This window comes from Rhea americana, unplaced genomic scaffold (genome assembly GCF_003343005.1).
Source record: "Rhea americana isolate MKP2758 unplaced genomic scaffold, rheAme1 scaffold_24, whole genome shotgun sequence".
NCBI lineage: Eukaryota > Metazoa > Chordata > Aves > Rheiformes > Rheidae > Rhea > Rhea americana.
The window spans coordinates 1,892,592-1,916,791 of NW_028186357.1; the positions used below are offsets into that span (position 1 = coordinate 1,892,592).

Below are 24,200 nucleotides of genomic sequence, written 5' to 3' on the forward strand. Positions count from 1 at the left end.
TATTAATGAATAAGAAATAATGTATCTGGCTGAAAGTCAACTGTTCCAATTCAGGCCCAGGCATAATTTTAAAGCAAATTAGTGATGTCTAATATAATGAAACATGTGCTTCTTACAACTAAAGACTGAATCATGCTTTCACTTAAAATAGCTCTGTAGTGTATGGTCAACAGAGGGAACAGCAATGCGAGTGAAGCAGGTGAGCACCAGCTGATTAGCAGCTGTTGCCGATTCAAGGTCACAAAAAAAAAAAATCAAGCAGATTAAAGGTATTCCTCAACTACCATACGAAAGAGTCAAACACCCTCCAGAAAATGTTGCATTCAGTAGAAAATCCATCATCAGTTTATTTCCATGCACTGTACAATATTCTGTGGGCCTCTCCGTGGGCCAAATGTGCATTTTGTAAGTATTTTCTAGTATAGGTTAAACTGAGGCTACGCTGATGTAACACGGGAAGTCAGACCTTCAATCCATAAAACGTTTTCATATATTGACTTAAATGGCAATAGATAAAACAACGTAAAACAAGTGCCTAGCTATTATCATAACATTTGATGCATTAAGTGCGTTTCTGTTGTTCACAGACTAGATTTGATTTCTTCACACTGGCGCCAACCAAACATAAATGGTGTTAAAAGACTTCAAAGGTTTAAAATGGATGGGAAAAAAACGAATTATGTAAACTATCCCCTAGATGGAGCAAGTTAGCAAGGGCCACGCACACGCAGGCACAGGCGCTCTCCTGTGCCGCCGCACTCGGCTTTGCAAACAATTACTGCATAACCAAATTTTAACGAAGGGCAATCATTTTGCAGTCCTTAAGCATAMAACTCTTCACACTCTGTATCGGTCATCTAGACAAATCCTCAGTACATTTCTGTGCTGAAAATGGGATACTAATTCTTCCTACTCAACAGATCTACTATCTTTGCTGAAAATAAGCCTCACGTCTATGACAAAAATAACGTTTTTTTTTCTTAGCGCTGTAACGCCAAATACAGCTACAAGAGAGTGTGATGCTGGCTCTTCCAAACACTCTCGCATCAAAGATACAAGGTGAATGAAGGTTCAAGCAGAGGTTCAGGTAACATTTTCACTTACAACTTTTCAAAGTTCTGAGGTCAGAATATCATTTTCACCATCTTTAGTGCTAGCTCTAGAGAAACTAAAAAATCAYGGCTGCAGGGCAAGCAATTAGATTTATTTGTCAACTATAAAAATAGAATTAAGAGTCAGCAGGGAATATCAATTATGAAAGCCCCATAAAGCACTGCTCATAATATAGATGCCCATGATTTTGACCTTTCTATTATTTATTTTTCCTTATGATTGTATATCCTGGTAAAAATTAATGATGCTTCATCCTTTTACTAAACTTCCCCTGCTTAAAAATACTTCTAAAAAATAATTTCATCTCCTGTGTCTTGTTTGTTGTACAGACCAAAGTTAACAGGAAATCAAATGGCCCAGTTAAAATCAGGTCAGGCAGAAAAGTTTTTGCAAGGTAAGAAGGATCTGGGACAGATATGGGACAGAATGATCTCCTTTAACACAGTTCAATAAAATCCCTGTAGTTCATAAGCATACCTATCTAACTTTTTTTAAGGAGAAGGTTTCTCATGAGAATTTACAAGCTTGTAAAGCATATCTCCTCAACTTTCCCACAGTTTTTGCAAAAAAAAAAAAAATACTATAAATATAGGATAAAGGCTCAGATGGCAACAGGAGGGGATTAAAAATAGTAGCCAGGTATTTTCATGAAACGTGTGCTGTTTTCCAGCATTTCAGCTGAGGGAATGAGCATTTCTGACACCCGAATTAGCAGGAGGAAATAATAAAAGCAGTAGGTACCGTGGGGCAGAATATTTCTCTCTAAAAGGAAAGACGTGCAGTACCTTGTAAAGAAGCGCGCTAAGAAATAGGAACTAGTCGAGCACCGACTACGAGAAAACCATGCCGTAAGGGTCTCCCAACACACACGCTGGCCGCGAGCAGKAGGAGCTGCTGGCAGCACCAAAATCTGCTCGCGCTCTCCACTGGCAACGTCCAACRTTTTAATTATTTAAAGGAAACAGGGCAAAAAAACTTGCTCGTGGCAGGCATTTTGCGTTTGTCAGCCAAGCCGGCGGCATGAGAACGGCTCTGCCCCCACCTCGGACTTTATTTAAGGAGTTCTTTGCTCCGTGCAACAATTATTCAGACTACATTGTTAAATATTTATACAGCTCATTTCCTGGTTCTCGGCTTGTTTCACAAATCTGGAATACGATCAAAATTTGAGGCGCACGTTCCTTTACGCCATAGTAACGCCAACCTTATGCTTTGCATTTGTTTGCACAGCTACCATCAGCTTGCGCCAGGCTTGTACAGCCCTGTACGGCCGGATAAATAAKTCTCTGAAGAGATTTCTTAGATCCAAGATATCACTATAATCATCTAAATGGTTTGTAGCATTGAGTATATTTTCTTGTTTTTACCTTAAACCACTCTGCTATACTTTACGTATTAACTTAATCCTACTGATTTAGTAAATTTAGGAATATTCTCATGTAACTCCTACTTGAGCTGTAAACAACGTTCGTAAAAATCAAAACTATTTCTTTTGTAAATAGTGTATAGTATATAGCATATAACACAATTATTTTAGCTATGACCTAGAAGCTGTATATATTATCAAATAATAGGGATTACTTCAGTTGTCACTGAGTATACCGATTTTTAAATTAATGCAACTACATAATATTAGCTCAAAGCTAGGAAGAAAATAAATCCATTTTGATAGCTAAAAGATATCCCAACCTAAGACTCTCAGTCCAAGGCTCCTATTCAATCCCAGGCTGTTCCTCCTGAGGACAGATTTAAGGAAGGGGATACAGGTACAGATTTGTTTTTTATCCATGCATTTAAGGCTATAACATAATACAATCCTGGCCCACATATCCAAGAGATAATTTATATAAATAAACAGGAAAAAAAAAAAAAAAAAAAAAAAAAAAAAAAAAAAAAAAAAAAAAAAAAAAAAAAAGATGGTCTTCTAGGGCCTGGACTCGTTGATTTGAATCTATCTTTTGTTTAATTAATTGCCATTCTGCTAATAAAGCAAAAATTCAAAATACTTTACCTTGCAATAAAATAAGCAAAATTTACCTACAAACAGGAAAGTAAGCTTAAAACTTGTTACCTACAAGAAGCTTTCGATGTTTTTTCTAGGCAAGAGTTTTTCAAATACTTTATTATTTTATCTGCTAACATGTGTAAAAAGAACAAGTCAAGTGAACTGCAAGCTACAGAGTGGGGTGTCTTTTCAGATGAAACACCTATTTGAACTTGCAAGAACTATCATCTGCATATCAGAAGTTGATTAACTGAAAATGGATTTTCCTATCATTAAAGAGGATATAATAAAGCATATTGCTGTCTTCCTCCTTCCATTAGCTCATTTGAAATCCTTCATATCCTTTGTATTTGAAATCTATGCATCTTTGAGGAACATTTTCATGTAAACTATATTTTAAAAATATTACTTCTACTGTACTGACACTCGGTATATTGATATCATCACTCTATTGCCATTTCCTTTTCATGAGATAGCTAGGATTAAGCCAATGCAATTGAATCTGACATTCTGGTTGTCTCAAACGAGGTTCTTAAATCTGTCTTTAGCCAGCTAAGTGCAAAATAGCCTAATTTCAAAGGTGCTGAGCTCTCCCAGCTCTTCACAAAGTCAGGGTGAGCTCAATACCTTTGAAACTCCAATCCTGCTTATTTAAGGGATTAAAGATGGAAAATTTTTATCCACCTAGGCTAGAAATTTTGCTTCTAGTCTGTGACGGTCAGCAYCCCACTGCCCGTCTCATCACTCAGATGAGTTACGTTGTCACTGCATCCATCAAGTGTCACTGTGGCCCRGCTAGCTTCCTCTTCGCTGGTGGGGAATGGCCATCAAACCAGGGCTCTGCAACGGCCAGGGGCTTTGCGTAGCTGCGGGAGCAATGTCTTTGGCTAACAGTAAACTTGGACGTGGTGATCAAAATACCAGCTGACCATTACAATAACAGGAGCCTAAGGAATTATATTCTAATATCAAAAATGAAGGGTTTTTTGTTTGATTGATTGGGTTTTTTTGTCCACTTCTGCTTACCAGAAGACACTTCCTTTATAATCTTAAATCCTGAATGTCCATACAAATCTTTACATTCTCTGGATCCTTGGAAGGAGAACCTCTTTGAGGATGAAGAACTTATCTCCAAAATACAGCAATATTTAATGTATAGGTTTAGCATGCAGGAAGGCCCTTATTAAAAGATTTGTATTTCCRTTTAACCCCTTCTCTATCTCTTACACATACTTAGAAACTTGAAATGCAATTTCTTTGCTGGTTTGATGTATGTGGCGTAGGCAAATATTGATTCCAGCTACTAGCCCTGCCAATTTACCAGATTTTGCTTTGCACTAATATTATCAATGGATATTTTTTCACCGTACTGGGAGCTGGTTTTCTGGCAATAAAAGGGGGTACACGAAGAATTCCTCAATACAAGCCTCACAGGTATTTACATATAAAAATTATGCTTAGATTCCAAAATCATCTGCACCTTGCCTGAGTAAAGTTCAAAGTCTGGGACGAACACTGAAKGATTTGTTAGTGTCCATTTACAGTGAGCAGATGTGAACAAGTGTAGTAAGTCTGAACAAATCTGGAAACATGATTTTTGATCTAACTGCCTGGAGCAATTTCTGAAGCAATTTTCTACACCARAGAAGAAGCTTGGATGACTCATGAAATCTAAAACAATGTGGATAAAATAGCATTTCAAACCCTTTCTTGATTCTATTCTTCTGCCACGCTTATATGTGTTGATTTGCATTTTTTTCTGAAGCGCTCAATTTATATCTTTTAAAAGACTTCAAAAAATCTGATGCTATCTAGAGGGATAGGGGGAAGTTTGTGCTAATTTTAAATAGCACCTTATTATCTGAACATCTGGATATTCAGAAATGAACTGTTCTTCACTAAAGTCATTGGAGTTCTTCAGAAATAGCTCGCATGCTTTTCACCTGCTTGCTTTTCCATTACATCCACTGCTATTCCCCACACATCTGATGAACACAGCTATCTACTGATTGCTCTACATTGTACGTTCTTTAAAGGGCTCATTTTTGTAAGCCTTGTAAAATATTTTTTCCTGTTTACTTATTTTGTGCTCTTGAAATCTTAAGCATAGCAGAAGCTATCCATGAAGATTCAAAGCTAAGAATTTGTAATTCAACACTGTACAGATTTTCCATAGCACATCAAAATCTGTGTTTAAGAAACACATCTATAYGTAAGAAATAAATAATTTTTAACCCTGAAAATTAATTGCTCTGACTGTTACCTTGTTCATGAATGACTCTTTCRTTAAAGCATATAGATGAATGGTTTGGGGGTATTTTTTCTTCTATTTCACTTTGAAAGCATGCCTTTGGACATTTATTTGGGAGATTATTTCAGAGTTCGATCTTGACAGGAAATTCTAACTCAGCACTCTGCACTTTTTGCACTGTCTTCCCTATTCTCTGTTTTCCCCCCACAGCATTTCCCTGTTCTTGTTTTTCTTCCCAGTTTATGTTTCTCCTGCAGTTTAGCTCAGATGTGTTCCAGAATAGTAAGTTAACCTATTTTTTTAATTATTATTACTGTATTAATATATTTCTAAGTACTCTTAGCTTCTTTCTATTTTCTTTAACCTCACTGACATTGAAAACTTTTTGAAATACATTATTTTCTAAATACATGTTGCTCATTCAAAAAGGGATATTCATCACCATGTGAGAGTCACTGAAAAGGTATTATTTATCAGGCTAGAAATTTAGAAGAAAAAGGTAAGTAAATAGAAGCAGATGAGAAAACGGTGTGAAGATAGTCAAAAGCCAATCTTTTTCATTCTGTCATTATCCACCCAGTTATTATTTCCAGATACAAATTTCTAATGTACCACCTACCACAACATTGTGTTGCCAAACACACRAGGTTTAGCAGAGGAATAAATCACAGCATTACTAACACAGGAGTCTGGTCCTCCCAAAGAGACTATTATAYACACACAAGACATTTTCCAGAGATGGATTACCCAGAAAAAGGGAGATGCATAGACAGGCTATTTGAGGTTTTCCTTACTCCAGGGAAGGACTSAACAGAGATAAATCTTGGTTGTGCTTTGCTTGGTCAGTCTCTGCCAACAGCAGCATGCATTTTGCTGTAGAATTTGGGAAGCAAAATGCAGCAATGGAGAGCTCTGCATCAGCTAGGGCCAGCCTAACAACTGCGGAAAGGTATTCAGGAGAAAAAAAAATACGGGGTAGGAACAGCAACTAGACATGCTCTTCTCAATTTATGTTACTTTGGATCCAGATGGATGCAGACAGTAAAAGGAGAAATCTTCATAAATCGTGTACAAGCAGACAAAAAACAAAGGCATGAGTTATGTGACTGGTTGCGGCTCCTTGGAGAAGCAGCACTGTCTTTTATCTGGATAAAGGTGCTGCTACTCCCATGCTTCTGCAGAGACAGAGATTGCTCTTAGATAATATAATCCACGTACCACAGAAATAAAAACTGCACTCTCCAGTTTCATGTGTACACTGAGTTGGAGGACAAATGGGAAGAAAATCCTGAAATTGTTTTAAACTGTGGACGTGAATTCATATGGCACATATAATTGTGCCTTTCCAAAAGTTTTCATAATGCTATAGATATTAAAAAAAAAAAAAAAAAGGCCATAGAGAAGGCCATAGAGCATCGTTCCAGGAGAGGAAATAATAATGAAATACAAAATTTTTTCTGGGGTTGCTTGTGGGTTTTGTCTTGCTGTTGGGATTTTTTCCCCAACTTTTCTTTCACTGCTTTTTACGGTAGCTGATGAGAGCAGCCACCTTCGCCTCCTGTCCAAAAGGAAGGAATCTGCAGCACCTAACTGTACGGTCTTACACGTAGTCACGGGATCGCCGCGCATCAGCAGAGAAAAACAGGCACGGGCAACGGGCTGTGCAGCACCCCCCAAATCCAGACTGCCCTTTCCTCCTCGACTACAGAAGAGCACAGCTTGCTGAAAAGCATGAATCGGGCACTGCGACTCCCCTCACAAGTCCTTTGACAACCTTTGCTTGTTACTGATTCGTATCTACTTCTCTTCTCGTTACTTTTTCCTACAATTCTTACACCAGAGATTCCCTGTTCCCCAGCCTTTAACTTGTTTTATTTGCAGCGTGAATTCCTACAAGTCCCCAATCAGCTGTCATATCTTTGAGTCTATATATGAATCGGAAAAATATTTCTGTGTAAAAGCTCTATCATACTTTTCCGCTTTCCTCCAATAATTATAGCTGGGTAGAAAACATATTTTAAAAATATAAAATACTCCAGTATACTTTCAACAGTGCATCTTAGGATTTCTTTCAAAGATACTGTCTATTATTTTCTGAGCTGTGCTGTGCAGAAAATAGGAAAGCGTTAAGAAAGTTACCTTTCCCACCACTATTTATTGAAACATTTAGAATATTCTATTTGATCCATTACACTTATCAGTAATAGTCTGAATTATACTATATAATTTATCAGCTCCGAATAGGATTGGAAAAGACAAGCTATGGTCCAACTAAAGCACAAGGCATCTTCCGCTTATCAGTTTCCTCAAATGTCATCTAAATTCTTAATTTATATTCGGAAATCTGTGTCAGCTTTCTGTCTTCCATCTTCATGAAACAAAAATTACATACTACCTTCTATCATTTCAGAGATGAAAAAAGAGAAATACATTTTGCTTTATCCATTGGAAACTAATATCCTCAGTTTAATTTGAATGCCATCTGTTCAAGCAGGAGTAACTTACCAAGGCACTAAGATCAAATCATCAAACTCCTTTACCTCCCAAAAAATAACACTGACACATCAGGTCATGTAATCGACCCCTCTTTGCCTCATATAGAGGTTGATAAACTAAATATGATGCATGAACTACATGGGAAAAAAAAAAACAAGCTGATACACTGATGCTAGTGGAAAATGCCTAACAAGATAGAAGTTTCTATTTAAACTTTTTGAAGCCAGATATTCAATATTCTGCTTCTTTTGGGGGGCGGGGGAACAGGTCCTGCTTGACAGATGAAAAAAAAAAAACCCCAATCTGCTGGTTTACACAGCCTTAAACATTGACTTTGTTTTAAAAGATTGCATCCTCTCTTAAATCAAGTTGTGAGCCTTCCTTTTTTTAGGTGCTTTACTAAAAGCTTGGTTTAATCGAGTCTGCAGCCCTCCACGTGATGTGACCGTCCTTTTCACACCAAGGTGCTCGTGGCAGTCGCATCCAATTGCCTGTATGCCACAATTTCCAATTAAACAAAKGCGAGCCTGCTTTAAAATGTCTTATAAAGAACTCTCAGTGGAAGAAAAAATAAATATATACGTAAYCTCTATGTATACGAGTAGTTCGCAACTATTAGTTCAAGGTCCCCTGCTAGTAAAGCACATTTTCAAGCGAATCCTTCCCCCTGCTCCTCTGGCATCCGAGTGTCTGCGGAGCGGCTGCAGCCGCCCCCCGGCCCCGAGGCCACGGGCAATGCCCAGGGTCACCTGGAAGCGGAGAACGGCGGCGGTGTCCACGACCTGGCGGTTATTTATCTGTCGAGGCAGCAAGGCGATGCCTTAACGCTGCTTGGCCACCGTGAGACATCAGCAGCGCAGCGAAAAGCCCCGCTACCCCTGCTTCCCCGGCTCGGCCGCGCGGCTGCCTTGGACCTGCTGCGAGAGCGGCTGCAAAAGTCCAGGGAGGCAACTCGCCCGCTACCGCAAAAAAGCCTAAATCAGGCCCGTATCACCATCAGCACAGATTTTACGGTCTTTCTCTTGGATTCTCAAACATTTAATGACATTAATGGAAGTCTCCGGACTTCCAGACACTAGCGATGCACTTTCGACAAATTCCCTTGAAAAACATCTCTTATTTCAGCATTTAAAAGGCAGAAATCCTCTATGGAAACTGTGATCTCCTCTCTGCTTGTCTGTCCTGTAAGTTTTGTATTTTATCGAGGCTCCGTGAATGCAAGTATACAAGATAATTCAGTAACTTGCAAGACAATACAACTAAAGYGCAGGAAAATAATATCATTAACAGGATTTCTGTCGCTTCTCCAGGGTGCAATAGCACGGCCTGACACCGTACTTTAAAACATTAAAGATATTAATAGGCAAAACTCCAAGGAGTAGGACTGAAAGTCGAGAAGGGAAGTGCACCAAAAGAAAATTTAATTAGGGTCTTTTCATTCTTTAGAGGACTGCAGAAAGCAGGTGAACAAACTTAGAGGGCTACGGAGCCCCGTGCCTCCCTGAAGCATACGGCTCCRCAGCTTCCCTTCAACACCTCCAAATCAGTTGCACAAAAATACTGCAATAAACCCAAACTGAACAGAAACAGCACATCTGATTTTTACATTCTAATTACTGCTAATATCTAATATTCTTTACTCCCAGCAAGCAGGTAACTATAGCAACAAATGTAATGTGGCTACGTGTCAAGGTGCTGAGGAACAAAACACAAAAAGGTAAGAAAAGAAAGAAAAAGAAAAAAAGAAAAAAAAAACTTTTGTGTTTATCTCAATTCTTTTGTTTAACCTTCTTTAGAATTGCAACTACATCTGTCAACTATTTAAAATATCTGCAAATGATTAATTTACTAAAATATTATGGAGACACTAAACAACTTCTGTACACACACACACTAGGAGAATCCCATTCCTCTCTGAAAACKGCAATCAAAAATAATTTCCAATTAAAATACTTTCCGACAAGAAGAAGAAAATTAATTTAAATTTTAGCTCTAGGAYGAAAGGAGAACAAGCAACGTCATGTTTCATTTTCTTCAGTCTGTCACTTCAATTCTCTTTCGAGGAGGACTTATTTTGAGATGATATAATTACTATCCTGAAATGGCAGTTTTAAATATACACGACAGATGTTTATTAAATTGAAATATATTTGGAGTAAAACTTACTTCCCCTCCTTTTCAGYGCAGCAGCAAAGGCCAGATTCTGAGACCTGTTTTCTGCTCCTGTTTCTTAAATTTGAAATATTTTCAGAATTSTCAATGAAAGTACCTCCACTTCAAGGACTATCTAAGTATACTTTTGAACTTTATACCCAGCAACATCCTAGTATAAATACTGTAAGAAAAATTAAGGGGACAAGAACATTTAATCCCTACACGGGGAATAACAGCTTAGCTGGATGTGTTCTGGTCCCTTATTCCAAAAATCATCAAATCAGCACCATYAGGCAACGTACTCTGAAGTCAGCACATGCTGTGTGTCAAAAAAGAAAAATCAACTTTCGTAAATCGAGGACCATGGTATCATCAACCTACAAGGCAGAATTCATGTTTCACATGAGGCATCTCTTTAAAATGACAGTATAATATGGCACTAAAAGTGTTTACAAATCACTGAGTGAGCAGTATCTTCCTTTAAGAGTGATTTATATATGGGACCGAAGGCGTTACCTTGCACTTGTTCTGCAGGGAGAATGATGCTTTACGAATTTCCTCCAAAGGAAATTGAGTTTGTCCTTAAAAAAAAAAAATCTCATGCTACAAGACAGATCAAATTAAAGGTGTCAAAAGCAAACTGTAAAATGTAATCAGCAAAACTGAATTATATGCATAAGCAGCAGTATTTTGGTCACTGACAGAGCATGCCATGATCTTCCAGCAAGGGAAATTAATAATTTAGGGAACATTCACACCCAGATCAAAACAGAACATAACTTGCTTATATAAAAAAAAAAAAGACCAGTCCCTCCGTGGTGTGCTGAGCTGCTTTAATCCTACAGTAATCAACCATAGGATTGCATGGCTTCATTTAAGCTTCAGATTTTGAGCTTCYGAAATGCTTCTATATATGTAATCTGTATGTAACGTCCGACATTTACAGCCAAAGCCAGATGCCACCAGTCTCTCTGGAGCGTTCCAGCTGTGTTTTAACTAAGACTTCAGTTTTCTCACTGTGCCTAAAATATAGCAATTGAAAACACTCGAGTAGGCAAAAAAGGTACGTGAATGTATTGCAAGCAAAATACTATTGGATTTGCTAGTCCAAAAAAGAAATAGAAGAGACTGTGATTGAAATGACCCTTTATGCTTATATGCGCTTAATACAATAATCTGTCCATCCCCAGCAATTTATCCRTCTCCAGCTCTTTTCAAAGGGACATTTCTCCAGAGATTTCAGTGTACTTACCTGTGTTTATCTGTGCCAAGAATTAGAAGGTAAAATTCAAACCATATATACTTGCTTTATTCACACCCTTCCTTCTTAGATTACCCTTTCATTTCATTTACTGAGAATATCAAAAGAAAAATAAAAACTAATGTTATTCATGTACTCTAAAGAGTTTTTTTCCCTTTCARTACAGATTTATGTATTTCAATATTACCGACTCTGAGGACTACTGKATATTGGCACAATTAAACGGAGAAATGCTACCCAATGCTTCTTAGAGAAACCAGCAAAACACAATTACACCGAGAGCAAAGGCTGCAAGCCCCTGTTTTAATTCACGTTATTGTACTTAGATACTCTAGCACAAAGGAAGGTACAGTTATGCAGAATTTAGAGAGCAAGGAGAATTTTCTGGTTGATTTTAAGATAAAAATCTCCTACAAAACTGCACATTTTAAATAGCTTTTGCTACATTCACTTTAAAAATAGAAAGTCATAATAAAACAAGAAAGATGAACAAAAGTCAAATAAAATGATAAAGATGAACCTGTTATCTGAYTGGCACTTGCGGGAATGAATCAAAAGTAATAGCACTGATGCCAGAGTTCTTCCACAATAACAGCTCTGAATTACACTAGTGAAACATCAAATATATATATATATTTATCTGATAGCACTATTTTTATTTAAAAATTTGGGAACAGAATCAAGATTTAAATTACAGTTTTATAACTGGATTCTTTTTGTGTTTTTCTTCCTTCTTCCTGCCCCAATACGGGGTGAACCTACCCAGCAGCAACTATRTGAGGGTGTGGGTTGGATGGCCCATCCCAGGTGTTCTTCTTTTTGCCCTCCGAACAGCAGAGAGGTTAAGTACTAAAACATTCTAAAAGRATTGGTGCTTGGTGCAAAAACCACATGTTTAAGATAGAAAGCTTCMAAAGCCTTTTTTAAGCAATATTAAACTACATGTATTTCACACACATTGTTCCTTATTACTTCGACAGTGAGAAAAAATTCATCTTGCTCAGGCAACAAAACCTGTCTGGAAACTGGAGATATTTGAAGAGAAAGAGGTGAATAAATCTACACGGCACAYTGGGAGAGACACCTGCTTCTGGCTTTTGCAGGCATATTCCTTGGCCACAGGAAAGGACTCAAAGGCGTGGGAAGTGTGGGTCTTTTGGATTTTCTTTGCTTTTGCCCCTTCCAATCCTTTCTCTTGAGCTGAAAACATTGACCCAGCAGCCTACAAAATACGTGGGATGGCCCCAAACTGGATTTAAGATTTCCTGTTTTCTGTTGTAGCTGAGCTTTGGGGATGTTTGTGTGAGTAGAACATGTGACAGTTTAGCAATGCTTTACCCAGCTCTTTCAGCAAAATCTATCACTTGAAATTTTGTCCTGTTAAGTATATCCCCCCCCCTTTTCTTTTTTGACTCCGTCTCTGAGATTTGTCATTTGTCACAGYGGGATTTTAATAGCTAGACATCCTAGAGTTAATATTCCTTTCAATTTTTCTTTTTTAAATAAACTCCAGACAAAACGAGATAACGCGCTTCAGTTATCAGCCTCTATTCAAACTATATGGACAGCTGCTATCGTGCTTTGAGTGCCTCTTACTAAATGTCTTGAGCAAGACATTTTTAAAATCTTTCTGCAATACAGCAGAGAAACTCATGATATTTAGRTGAGTGATATGTCTAGAGGATCAGCAGACTATCTGCCACAGGAGCTCGTGGTGCCACAAACCTTAATCCAAAGCACAGGAGGGAGGATATCAAAATCGAAAATTGAAGAACTGAAAACTGAAAGTTTGAAAATCCAGCACACTTTTTCTTGTGAGAAATGTGGAGCCTACCTAGCACATAAGCTATTACAGGAGTATATTTTTAAAATGATGCTTCAAGTAATTGGTAGTTGAGGTTCCTGGTTTTTGTGGTGGATAACATACACTAAAGGAAGAGGGAGCCAGCAGCCTACCAGTGACCCACCTCCAAGGCGCTCATGAAGAGCTGTAATGTTCTTTCTCTTCCCTCCTACTTAGGATAAAACACAGAGGGAGACAGAAAGTAGAAGAAGATTCCTCTGAGTGGAGCCTGGGCTTTTTTACACGGTTCATCGACRCAGGCCATGAAAACATGGGCTTCAGACGCTCTGCTTGTTAAGCTCTGTTGAGTGTTATTTACCCCATCTCTAACTTACAGTTTAAAAAGCTTAAAAAAGTGTAGAGAGTCATTATGAGTTTAATATGTTTAATACGGGGTGAACCTGCCCAAGAGCAATCATATGAGGATGTGGGTTGGATGGTATGAGCAGCCAGTGATGGCCAGGAGCTTCCACTGGCAGAGCAGCTGCAACCTCTTTTATTGTTGTTTTATACAACCTCTTTCAAGATTTGAGAACAGGTTAATGAACTCTCTCATCAAAAACAACAGGAAACACACTGCAAATTACTGGTACACACCATAAAAAGACTTTCCTTCTCCCTGCATACATTTAAGCAATGCAAGAAAGCAGTTCATCGTTAGCTTAACTTTGAGTTTTCATCTCACTAACAAGCACTTTCCAGCTCTCTGCCCATTTGTCCCTGAACTAGCGTTATTACTACAAGTTTTCTCCTTCCCATCCCTCATTTTCCCAATAAGTAGACTTCTGTTTCGATGACAACATAGTTGCAAATATTTTGAAACAGRCTTTGTACTTAACATAAACTAATGATTGGGCCTTCTTACAGCATTGAAACCCACCTCCGCCCTCYTCAATAATGTTCACTGCAGATGCAGGCTCCTTGCAAATAAAATGCAAGGATATTACAAATATTCCTAGAGTCTTGAAAAATACTTTAAAGCCACAAACTTCTAATACATTTTTCAAGTTGTAATATGCAAAATTATTAATATGTCAATTATATTATTGATAGCAGCAACTACTATATTATTCCAGCTTTTATAACAATTTCTACATGAAGAGGTAAATGCATTTTACAAAAATTAGATTGAAATGACACAAAACCTTCTCAGCAAATATAAAAAAAACACTTTGAGCTTTTTTTTTTATTTGGAAATAACCCTAAAAAACTGATTTAGGTCAATTTAAGAATATTTTTGTAATTTAGATTAATTTTGTCCTTGATTTTGACTTGTTCATGTTTTGTTGTCCTAAGCTTACATTTTTAAGCTATTCATTTTGAACTAGTATCTCCAATGGACAAAAAATGGTTTGTTAAAAAAAAAATGTATATATGTATGAACATGTGCACATGTTTATACACATATATACGTATATCCAAACAGATCTAGTCTCCGGGRCTAGAATGAAGTTGGCTTCAAATGGAATCACGATGGCATTTCTAGAGGTAAAAGGAGGTGGCGAGAGGCTGTATGTCAGATGAAGGAGCCATGCCAGAAGGCTCTGCTCAAGATGTGAATAGTTTGGAGACTGCTGTGCAGGCAGCAACTATGGAAAAAGGGCTGAAACGCATCTGTTCTCCATGAATGCGGCTCCAGRAGATCAGCCTGCAGTCACACAGTGTGCTTGTTGACAGCACTATAATCCAGATCACACTGAGCTTTGAATACTGAAATACTTTGTCATTTTATAAACAAAGTATTTCAAAAGATTATTATTAATTTGCGATAYGTAAGATGACACATGGAGAGAGACAGCATAACTTTATTCAATGGACCTGCAAAATGTGACATCGATCACAAAGCAAGATTATTAGAAAGACCAAATATGACTTCCTTCATGTCCCTAAAAATTACTCATATTTGAGATACAGTAGACAGTGGAATAACCTCTGAAAAAGASTGAGGACCCATCAGAAACAACAGTATAAGGAACACATTAATCAGGGGAAGAGGATGAACGCCTTGTTTGCCTTGTATTAGAAGCGGAAAAAGAAATAAGAGATATTGCCATATCTATCCTTAAAAAAAAAAAAAGACCATAGAAACTGAGGTCCAGCTATGGATTTACTGTATTGCAAAATAAGGTAAAGGTGTGTGAATGGGAAGTTTGTCAGAGAAGACAAGACAAAAATGACACAATTATTCCAACTCGGAGCTGATGTACTCCAATGTATGCGTTTGCCTCCAATCACTGTAAATATGAATATTTTAGAGGTTAATATAAAGATCAAATGTGCAATGCATTTGCTGAAAAGATTAATATCTTTCATTAAAAATGAGAGTGTACTGTTGGCTCGGCATTTGCATTTAGATCGAGTAAGTAATAAGTGCATTGACTGCTTAAGACACATCTCTAAAATGGAAAATAAAAATATAGAGGGTAGTGGCCATCTGCAGAAGTGGACCAGCATTTTCTATTTCCTACCATGCTCTCTTCAGAGAAATTAAGTCCTATCAACAAGAACACTATGATTTACTTATCGCAGAAGAGCCAGTTGAATACTGTAAACAACATTTATGCACTCATTCATTCTCTCATGCAAGCAACATATTGGTGAATAYGTATCAGTGGACTGCTGTTGACTTGAAAAACTGCTAGCCAACGTACAGTCATTCATCAATGCATAGGCAGGAATGGGTATTTGCCAATTGTTAAACAGTGCTTTTGTTTGCTTTTGTTAAAAGCTCGGAGGCATCCAGGCAAGCAGGAGGCTTAGCAAAGGATTCCATGATTGCAAGCCATCTGCATAAACATCAGCTAGTCTAACTCCAGGTTTCTGGTGGTTCACAGCAGAAAGCTATCAGCTCTGTGATTTCAGGTAATAAGGAGAGCGAGRGGTATATATGACATAAGCGATGGTAGTTTGATGCACCAACACTGCTTCAAGACACTAGACATCTAGAAGACACTAGTATGGCTTAAGAGGGTCACGGAGAGTCAGCCTCTCTGGAGATCGCCCGACCTTTTGTTCCACTGAAATCAGCCCAGAGTTTCTCATGTGTGTGAACTGGTTTTCCTGAGAAGCGATGTTTAAAGGCATTTGCAAAAGCATACAGTCCAGCATATAGTAGACATCTCAAATCATCGTTTAACTCCAAATTCCAAATTAAGCACAGCAGTTCCTAATAAAAGCAAAAGCACACTATTCCTCAAACTCTGAGGAGTAAAGTAATTCAGTCACCAACTGTGGTGGTAGTTTTCTAGTAGTACTATAGTCATACTATATAGTCATATATAGTCACTGTATAGTCATACTCTACAAATCAAAGAGCTRTTTTCTTACAGAGTCAGGGTCTGTAACACTGGCAAAACAGCACYGTGGATAAGCAGAAAAACTGATTATTATTTCATCAAGAAAGTTGAAAAAGAGTTGATTCTACAGGAGCACAAGTGTTTTCTCCTATGCAAACGAGGTGTATTATTTTTCTTTCACTGCAGGCAAGTGTCACTTTGCAATGGACTCTCCATCCCTGAAAAACAAAACTCAGGACATTTCCTTAAGATTCCTTTTTTTTTTTTTTCTTTTTTGTTTTAATCTGCTGTGCTCTACTTCGGGTCATTTAGACCATACGCTTTGGTGGAGAGCATCCTTCTCCTGTGAATCTACGAATCAAAATGTATTCTCCAGAGGATATCTGGAGGTATAATTTGCCCCCTCACACTCTTCAATCTTTCCTGCTGACATATTCAAGGATGCTTAACTCCCACATGAAAAAATGCACATTAATCTTCAAAAATATGTCCTTATCTGCCTTCTCAAAATGAAAATGGATGTTCTTCAATAAATTATCCAAGTTTTGCTGCAAACCCTGAGGCGCATGCACTTCTGTAAACAATGTTGAATCTGAAAAATTTATAAATAAAAATACAGATCGATTCAGGCCAGACAAATCCTGCAAGGTGCTGAGCCTTTCTCTGGAGGCCTGAAGCACTYCCAGCTCTCATCAACAGATGGCACCAGGCATCAGCAGCTTGTTGGATGTAACCTGGGGGATCACCCAACACGCCTTCTTCTGCATACAGGAGGGAATGACTTTTTCGCTTAACACTTTTGTAGGTGATACTACACTATGGAAAGAGTGCCAAGGCAAACACTTTCACCCATCCATGCTAAATCAAACACCCAGACTTGTCAAAAAAAAAAAAAAAAGTCCAGTTACTGCGGAAGTTATGGAAACCCTGATTCACGGAAACTGGATGCCGCTGTAAGATCTTAAGACMCGATATCTCGCCACTCTACAAAATTTTGACACTGTGTCACGTTTGACATATCTTCCGAACAATCAAAATAACTGCTCCTGCTGGGGGATCTGAAAGCAGGAAGGCAACCCAGAGAAAAGACCTCAACCCCCTTCATATTTCTAGATACGTATTTCTAGTATAGAAAGAAGACAGTCCTAAAGAGAGTGTAATTAATTCAGGGTTTGTATTCCTTCTCGCTGACACACAGAACCACTCTGCAATCACACATGGGGGAGAGGTCGCTTGACACCACTTGGAGCCTTCTCATCTCCATACTCTCTGTATTTATAATATAAATAGAGAACATATGTTTTTATATATATTTATGATATGAACAAAGAGTACATATATATCTACGTATGCAYAGAAAGAGACCTAATATCTGCAAGTCAAAGAAAGAAAACCACTTTTTTAAATCTCCTTAAAATTAACCTAAGTGTTTACTTTCGCAAGCTGAGATTCTCCCACATATATTGAATCAGGTATCTAAGCTATCCAGATGACCAAATTTTGTTTTACTTTAGGCTGAATACCTAGGTTTTGATTCATTGCACTGAAACAAGAAATTCCAAGACTATATTATGGTAACCACTCTCAAAACATAGAAGTCTGGAAAAATAATACAGATCATAGTGTATGTTCAAAAACTTCCAGATACATTGCATCTCCACACTCAGTATCTCCCACCGGACAATACCCCCGTTTTCTTGTTCCCTCTGATACATGAACATGAAAAAAATGATACTTAAAAACCAGCAATTTACATCCTGTTGATGTAACTGAAGCGAAACAGTAGGCTTCCCAAAAGCATCAGCATCTAGCAATGATTAAAATTATTAATAGAGATGGAAAACAAGAGTAACTTTTATCAGCATTTTATCTCACTGTAAAACAGTTTATATCATCCTCTAGTGCATACACATGAGTAACGATAAATAGCTTTTTCCCCTCTCCATGTCCATTCTAAAGAAATTTTAATCTCAAATTCAGCTACTCAATTGTTGTCCAGGGCTAATCAATACACCTACCAGGAATAACTAAGAAAATTCACTTTTGACTGGCACTCAAACAGGTTTTACGATTCAAATAAAAAATAATACAGCTATTGAAAGACAGAAAAGCAAGAGGCGGTGGTATGCTACAGAGAGGGTGCAAGCAGGACTCCATCCTGGCCACCAGTTTCCCACCATGCCCAGAGTCACTTCTCCAGGCCTGGTGACACGCATATCTCCTCACCCCACCCCTACGCAGCAGCTGGGCAGACCTTCCCTCCACCAGCTGTTACTTTTTCTCTCCCTACCTGAGGCAGGGATGATCCTTCTGCAACAATTCGATTTCATGAGCTGGTGAAACATCTAGAGACAGTTACAGTATTGGGATTACGTTGCTACCCTGAATTATTTGGAATAGGATTATTAGGCTACKTGCTCCTAAAAGCTATTATTATGATTAAAAACAGGTGTTACACATCTTTTCTTGTGAATGACTAACTCCAGGGGTCGAAGCGAAGGAGGCATGAATACCAGCTGCTGCACGAGATATACGCAAGCAGGAAGGGGGAAAAGAGGCTGAACCCGCTAAGACAACAGAGGTCATGGCACAACACAGAGCAACTTGTGCAGAAATAGAAAACTTACACTTTTTCCCCAAGCCTTTCACTTGAAAAGTCAATATTAGACCAAAATTTTACTGCRGATAATGCTTTTTAGTGTTAAGATTTTACACAGCCTTATATTCTGGCTCATAAAACACTCAGCATTTGCAGCAAGAACAAAAATTACTTTGTAGTTTCAACGAGACTGCAGTTTGCCATGCCACCTTCAAAGTAAAGGTATTGAATCAACTATTATTAAAAATCATGGGGAATTCAGATCTTGCTTTCAGGATATACTACCCAGCAATAATACCTGTTCGATTGAGGCCAGATTTCTTGCATGGGGACAGCATCACTATTTCATGAATCACCAGTGACCTTTGGAAGATACTAGGAAAAGCAGGCATGTTCATTCCCTTCCATTGATTTTTCAATTTTGTGTAAATTGGTTTAATCTGGGGAATGGTTACCTATTAGGAATAAAAATACCTAAACTGACTTTAGAAAATAGCATAAAGCTTTTGAACTTAAACAATGAAGTTAGAAAGGAAACTTGGGGCATAAAGACAGTGATTTTATATATCTTCATTTGGGCATGATTCTCTGCCCACACAGAGAAGAATGAAAGAAYTGGAATCATTCTGAATTTAAAAGACAGATCTACAAGCCAAGACCATAGTTTTACTGGAGTGTATGTTTTACCTATTGAATATCTGTTSTTGGAAAAGCTTGTACAAAAATTGAAGTCACATAAAATGGGAAGTGGCATGGGCATCGCTTACACCTGGTCAAAATGAAAMATAGGTGCTGAATATTGAATATATTGCTGAGTCCTATATCTAACATTTAAAAAAGCTCAGTAAATCATCACAGGTACTTAAAACGAAACAACAGTTATCGGTGAAAAGTTGAGATCTTTGGATTTGCCTGAAGGAGCCTGCAAGGAAAACTCTGTCATCACCAGGCACCTAAGAGAGTACTTGGGGYATGTGACCAAGGGAACTGCTGATTTACAGATTTACTGTTTAGAGCATCATTRTATCAACGTATATATAATCATTCCACTAATTCCATACAACAAAAAAKAAAATTCTAGGGAAGCATTTAAAAGACCGAACTATGACCAGCGCAAACTCATGGCAGGCTGTACACACAATTATTTTTTTTGTTCGTTTCCAAACAGTTAATTGATAACTATAGGTCAAATTCCATTTATTCCTAGGATCTTTACCCTCAGCACCCAACACTAGATGTCTTATCCAGAACGTTGAACAACCAGATCACGACAGACAACTTCTTATRCCAAAATAAAAGATAGTGCTATGTAAAGATTTGACAAAATTTAACATCTAAACCGCTGTTCCCAAGGCACACTGAACCTGTCTTYGCATCCCAGGTGATGATTATAAGCACAAATGTCAAGCTGTCAGGCTGATGATCGGAAAGCGTTCACTTACCTCACGATCCAACAGTACCGGTGACACCACTGTGACGATGTCCCCCTTCTCTGGATCGATATAGAACATGTTTGGAGACGGTTTGGTAGGCGTCTGTTTAAGTATATTATAGCGCAGAAGAGCGTTGTCCGTGCTAGAGTCGTCAGCATCAAATGCTGTCATCCGCATCACGGTAGTTCCTGCAGGAAAGGTGGAAAGACAACAGAATGCAATTAGGGAGGACACGTAAAATTATTCTGCTTTCACACATGAGAATCATGCGGGTATAAAACATAATTATCTCAGTGAGACCAGTAAGTAATTTCACTCYGTAGTTAATCTGTGATTTCGTTTGTCTTATTTTTACTTGCTACTGAGCCAACAACAGAAGATGCGTTTCTAGTCCACAGCAGACAAATGACTCCAACACAAGTTCCACGTATTTGTTACCATCTACATTAATCGCATTTCACTAAATGAGCTACAGGCGTATCTTCCGCACTTTGACTTCTACTGGCAGAAAGTCGACAGRATAGCCAAGTTGAAGGCGCTAAAGTAAGACAAAGGTCTCTATTTTCACCTTAAAGTTTCAGAATAGTTTGAGCACAGTTTCAGAATCGGTTGGACGTTATAAATCTTCTGTCAATAAGACAAATTCAATCACGACCAAGCCCTACTTTATTCTAGTTTCAATCTGATTGAATTAACGATCTTACTCTATATCAGCCTCAATACAAAAAGACTCCATCGCTAGGCTAGCCTTGCAGTGAGGAAGTTGTTTTTAAGATGAAAATTCTAGAGCAAAGAGACATGCTATAGGGTGAACACTCTGCGCACAGCATCTTAAATGATGTGCAGAGAAAAAAGACTCCCATCCTCTTCCACATCACATCAACAGGGAGGACCGAGGTGCTGCTAATTCTCCTGTTCGCTGGTGCAGCACATACTCCTGCATCATCTCCCTCAGACATCTTCCCTATGCCAGCCTCTGGCGTGCCTATAAAATTATACCATAGCATTTTTCATTCCATTTGTACAGTATAGTGGGAACCCAAGAAAAGAAGTGTTCAGACACCTGGGCTCAGCCCTGGGATATTCACTCTTAGATCACTACAGTTTCTTAATCAGTTCATTTATAGGTGTAAACRTAGGCATAGTTAGATTGTAAAATAATCTAACTAAACGTAGTAAAGTATTTCTGAGAACATTAACCTGAACAAACAATAAAATCCTGTCAAATAAGAAAAAAAGTCATGATCAAATCAACAAACTAATTAGCATGCTGAATCAAAGTAAAGCAGCAAATTAATGCAAAAGATATTAGCAAAACTTCTACAAATTCTAATTGGGAGTCCAAGAAGGTATCTCTTCTTTTGCCTAAAAATCCCAACAAAAATAATTCATCAAAGTCCATGAACGATGCAATTTGCATTTAAGTAGCTTAGTACTGAAACCRTATTATTCAATGTGTGAACCACAATGTCAGTCTATCCTAATTTCTTCTGTTAGAGTTAAATTTTTATGTGGTAGCTAACCCTTTTTTTTTTCCTCCATAGATGCTCARTAGGCAAGCATTACTTTAAAACATCACAATGAAATATATTTCAAATGCATTTCCATTTCACAACAGGTCTGCAAGACCCTACGATCTGCTCTCAGTGCCCACATAGCCTCCCACGGCAATATAACTACAGGGGATTAAAGCCTTCTTCTACAAAGCCAAAGCTGATATTACATTGACACTGCCCACAGAACAGAAATGGAGATCATTCATCTGCAATGATAAACAGCGAGTTTCTCTCAGAAGGTCTTCAAGCATAGATGACTTAGGAATGAAACAAAAATGGGATGCTGCTGAAAAAGCAAAAACAAAAACAACTTCATTTATTGGCTGGCATAMCTGCCTGGCTCACTGTTAGACAAACACAACTGACTTGTTTAGATGTTTCCTCTTTTTATTTTCTTGCGTTACACTGCTCAGAGTACAAAGTATTGCCTCTTGTTCTAGTGACCTTGAATTTAAGCTCTCGGAGGTTTTGCTTCATTGCTACTTCAGGCAGAGTTACCCCCTTGAGAAATATAACGGAGATGTGACAGCATGTTGGTTTTATTCACCAGTGATTAAAGGTCAGACAGCTCAAAAAGYAGCTTACCACTGGATGCCATGCCATGTTTCCAATTTTACAAGACRATCCTAGCCCTGATATTTCACCTACTTTGTCTGAGACTTCTTCAGAAGAAAAATAGCTGTTTTCTGCTTTGAAGAACRAAGATTCTCTTCACAAGTACAGAGAACTTTAGACAGGCTGTCTAAGTTCTAATGTCTAAGCTAATTTTTAGGTAGTCATTGTATTTGAGAAAGTTCATTTATTTGCGGTAGATAATGTGGGTCATGAAAATCTACAAAGCCATGTGATTCAGTGAAATAARTAAGAATTAAGGCAAATCTTCAAGGGATCTTAAAAAGTACTGAAATACTACTGAAATTCAATGGGATTTGGTACATAACTCTTCTGTGAAAACACAGTTTAGTGGATGCCAYGGTCTTCAAGTACATCAAAATGTATTTTAAATGAATATAAATTCCTACCATTATTAATCTCTCAGATAAATTGATGCTCAACAGAGATTTAGAATCTGATAGAAATGTATATATACTCATGTCGGAATCCCATTTATACAGTGGTCCTAGAGAGGTCTACTGCAATATTTCTAGCAATAAGACTTTGGAAGGCACATACAGATTGTAAGATCTGATCTGGCTTAAATCACCAGATCTCTAGTTACTCTGGCATAAAACCAGCTTGACACACAGCTGAATTGGACTCTGCTTTGCCAGCGGTTCTTCAGCCTTTCTGGTCAGCGGATGTTATCTCGCTCTGCGCAATCGTTCCTCCTGTGCAAACACGTGCAAAATACCAGCAGCGCAGAAGAGCAGAATTTTACGTTCGGATCGCATAGAGACGTTAGCTCCAGGAGGAAAGCTATCAGCAATTAGATCCATTTGTTTCTGCCTTGCCTTTGACTAAGGGTTTGAGATGTTGGTACAAGGTTGTATCTGTAATCTGTTCACAAACATCAATATATYGAACTACAGCTCTTTAAACATCGCCTATATGCTTGCATTACTCAAACATCCAGAGGTGCTGCCAAATAACCCAGCTGAAAAGAAAAAAGAAACCTTTTGCTGAACTGAATGTGGGTGTCATGCCCGAGAGCAGCTTGTTTCCAGAAATACAGCTCCTCATGCTCTTGCGCTCACAAACAAGTTTGCAAACCAACCTGTGAGTTCAAAAKCACAGCGGTACCTAGTCTATATCCTAGACACAAACTTTTATTTGAAAAGGCTTTACAGCACAGACTCCAGTCCAAGAGAGTTTAATTCAAGATGCATACTTCCTCAGTATTACTCCTTCATCATAAAGTTTTATTCTTCATAAAAGATTCATTTCCCTATACCCATAAACTGACTACTTCTAATTCAGTGTCATTTTATAAATACTTCCATTCCTGGCATCAATCAAACGCAGCTGGCTTTCAAGCCACAAAACAACAGCTTGCTACATTATCATGTTAAACAATATATATTAACTTATCAAGCTGAGGAACAAATGTCTGCAAAATCAGCAACTTTATAGTTCTGCTGCTGATGTGCTGACGCTCACTTGAAGCAGTCTCTCACAGTAAAGGTATAGCTAAGCCTCAGCATATTTCAATATTCATGCTTTATTTGTCACACCTTCTGGGCAGTTCTGCTATTA

At 38.1% G+C, this 24,200-nt stretch overlaps 1 protein-coding gene across 2 annotated transcripts in view; it reads right to left on the reverse strand.

The window, feature by feature from the left end:
* The window catches only part of CDH13 (cadherin 13), a 482,277-nt gene that overhangs the window by 126,112 nt on the left and 331,965 nt on the right, over positions 1-24,200 (reverse strand). For both annotated transcript variants that reach the window (XM_085306414.1, XM_085306412.1), the window contains exon 7: positions 20,461-20,639. In XM_085306414.1, the coding sequence (XP_085162540.1) occupies positions 20,461-20,639 (179 nt within the window). The remainder of the gene's footprint in view (positions 1-20,460; positions 20,640-24,200) is intronic.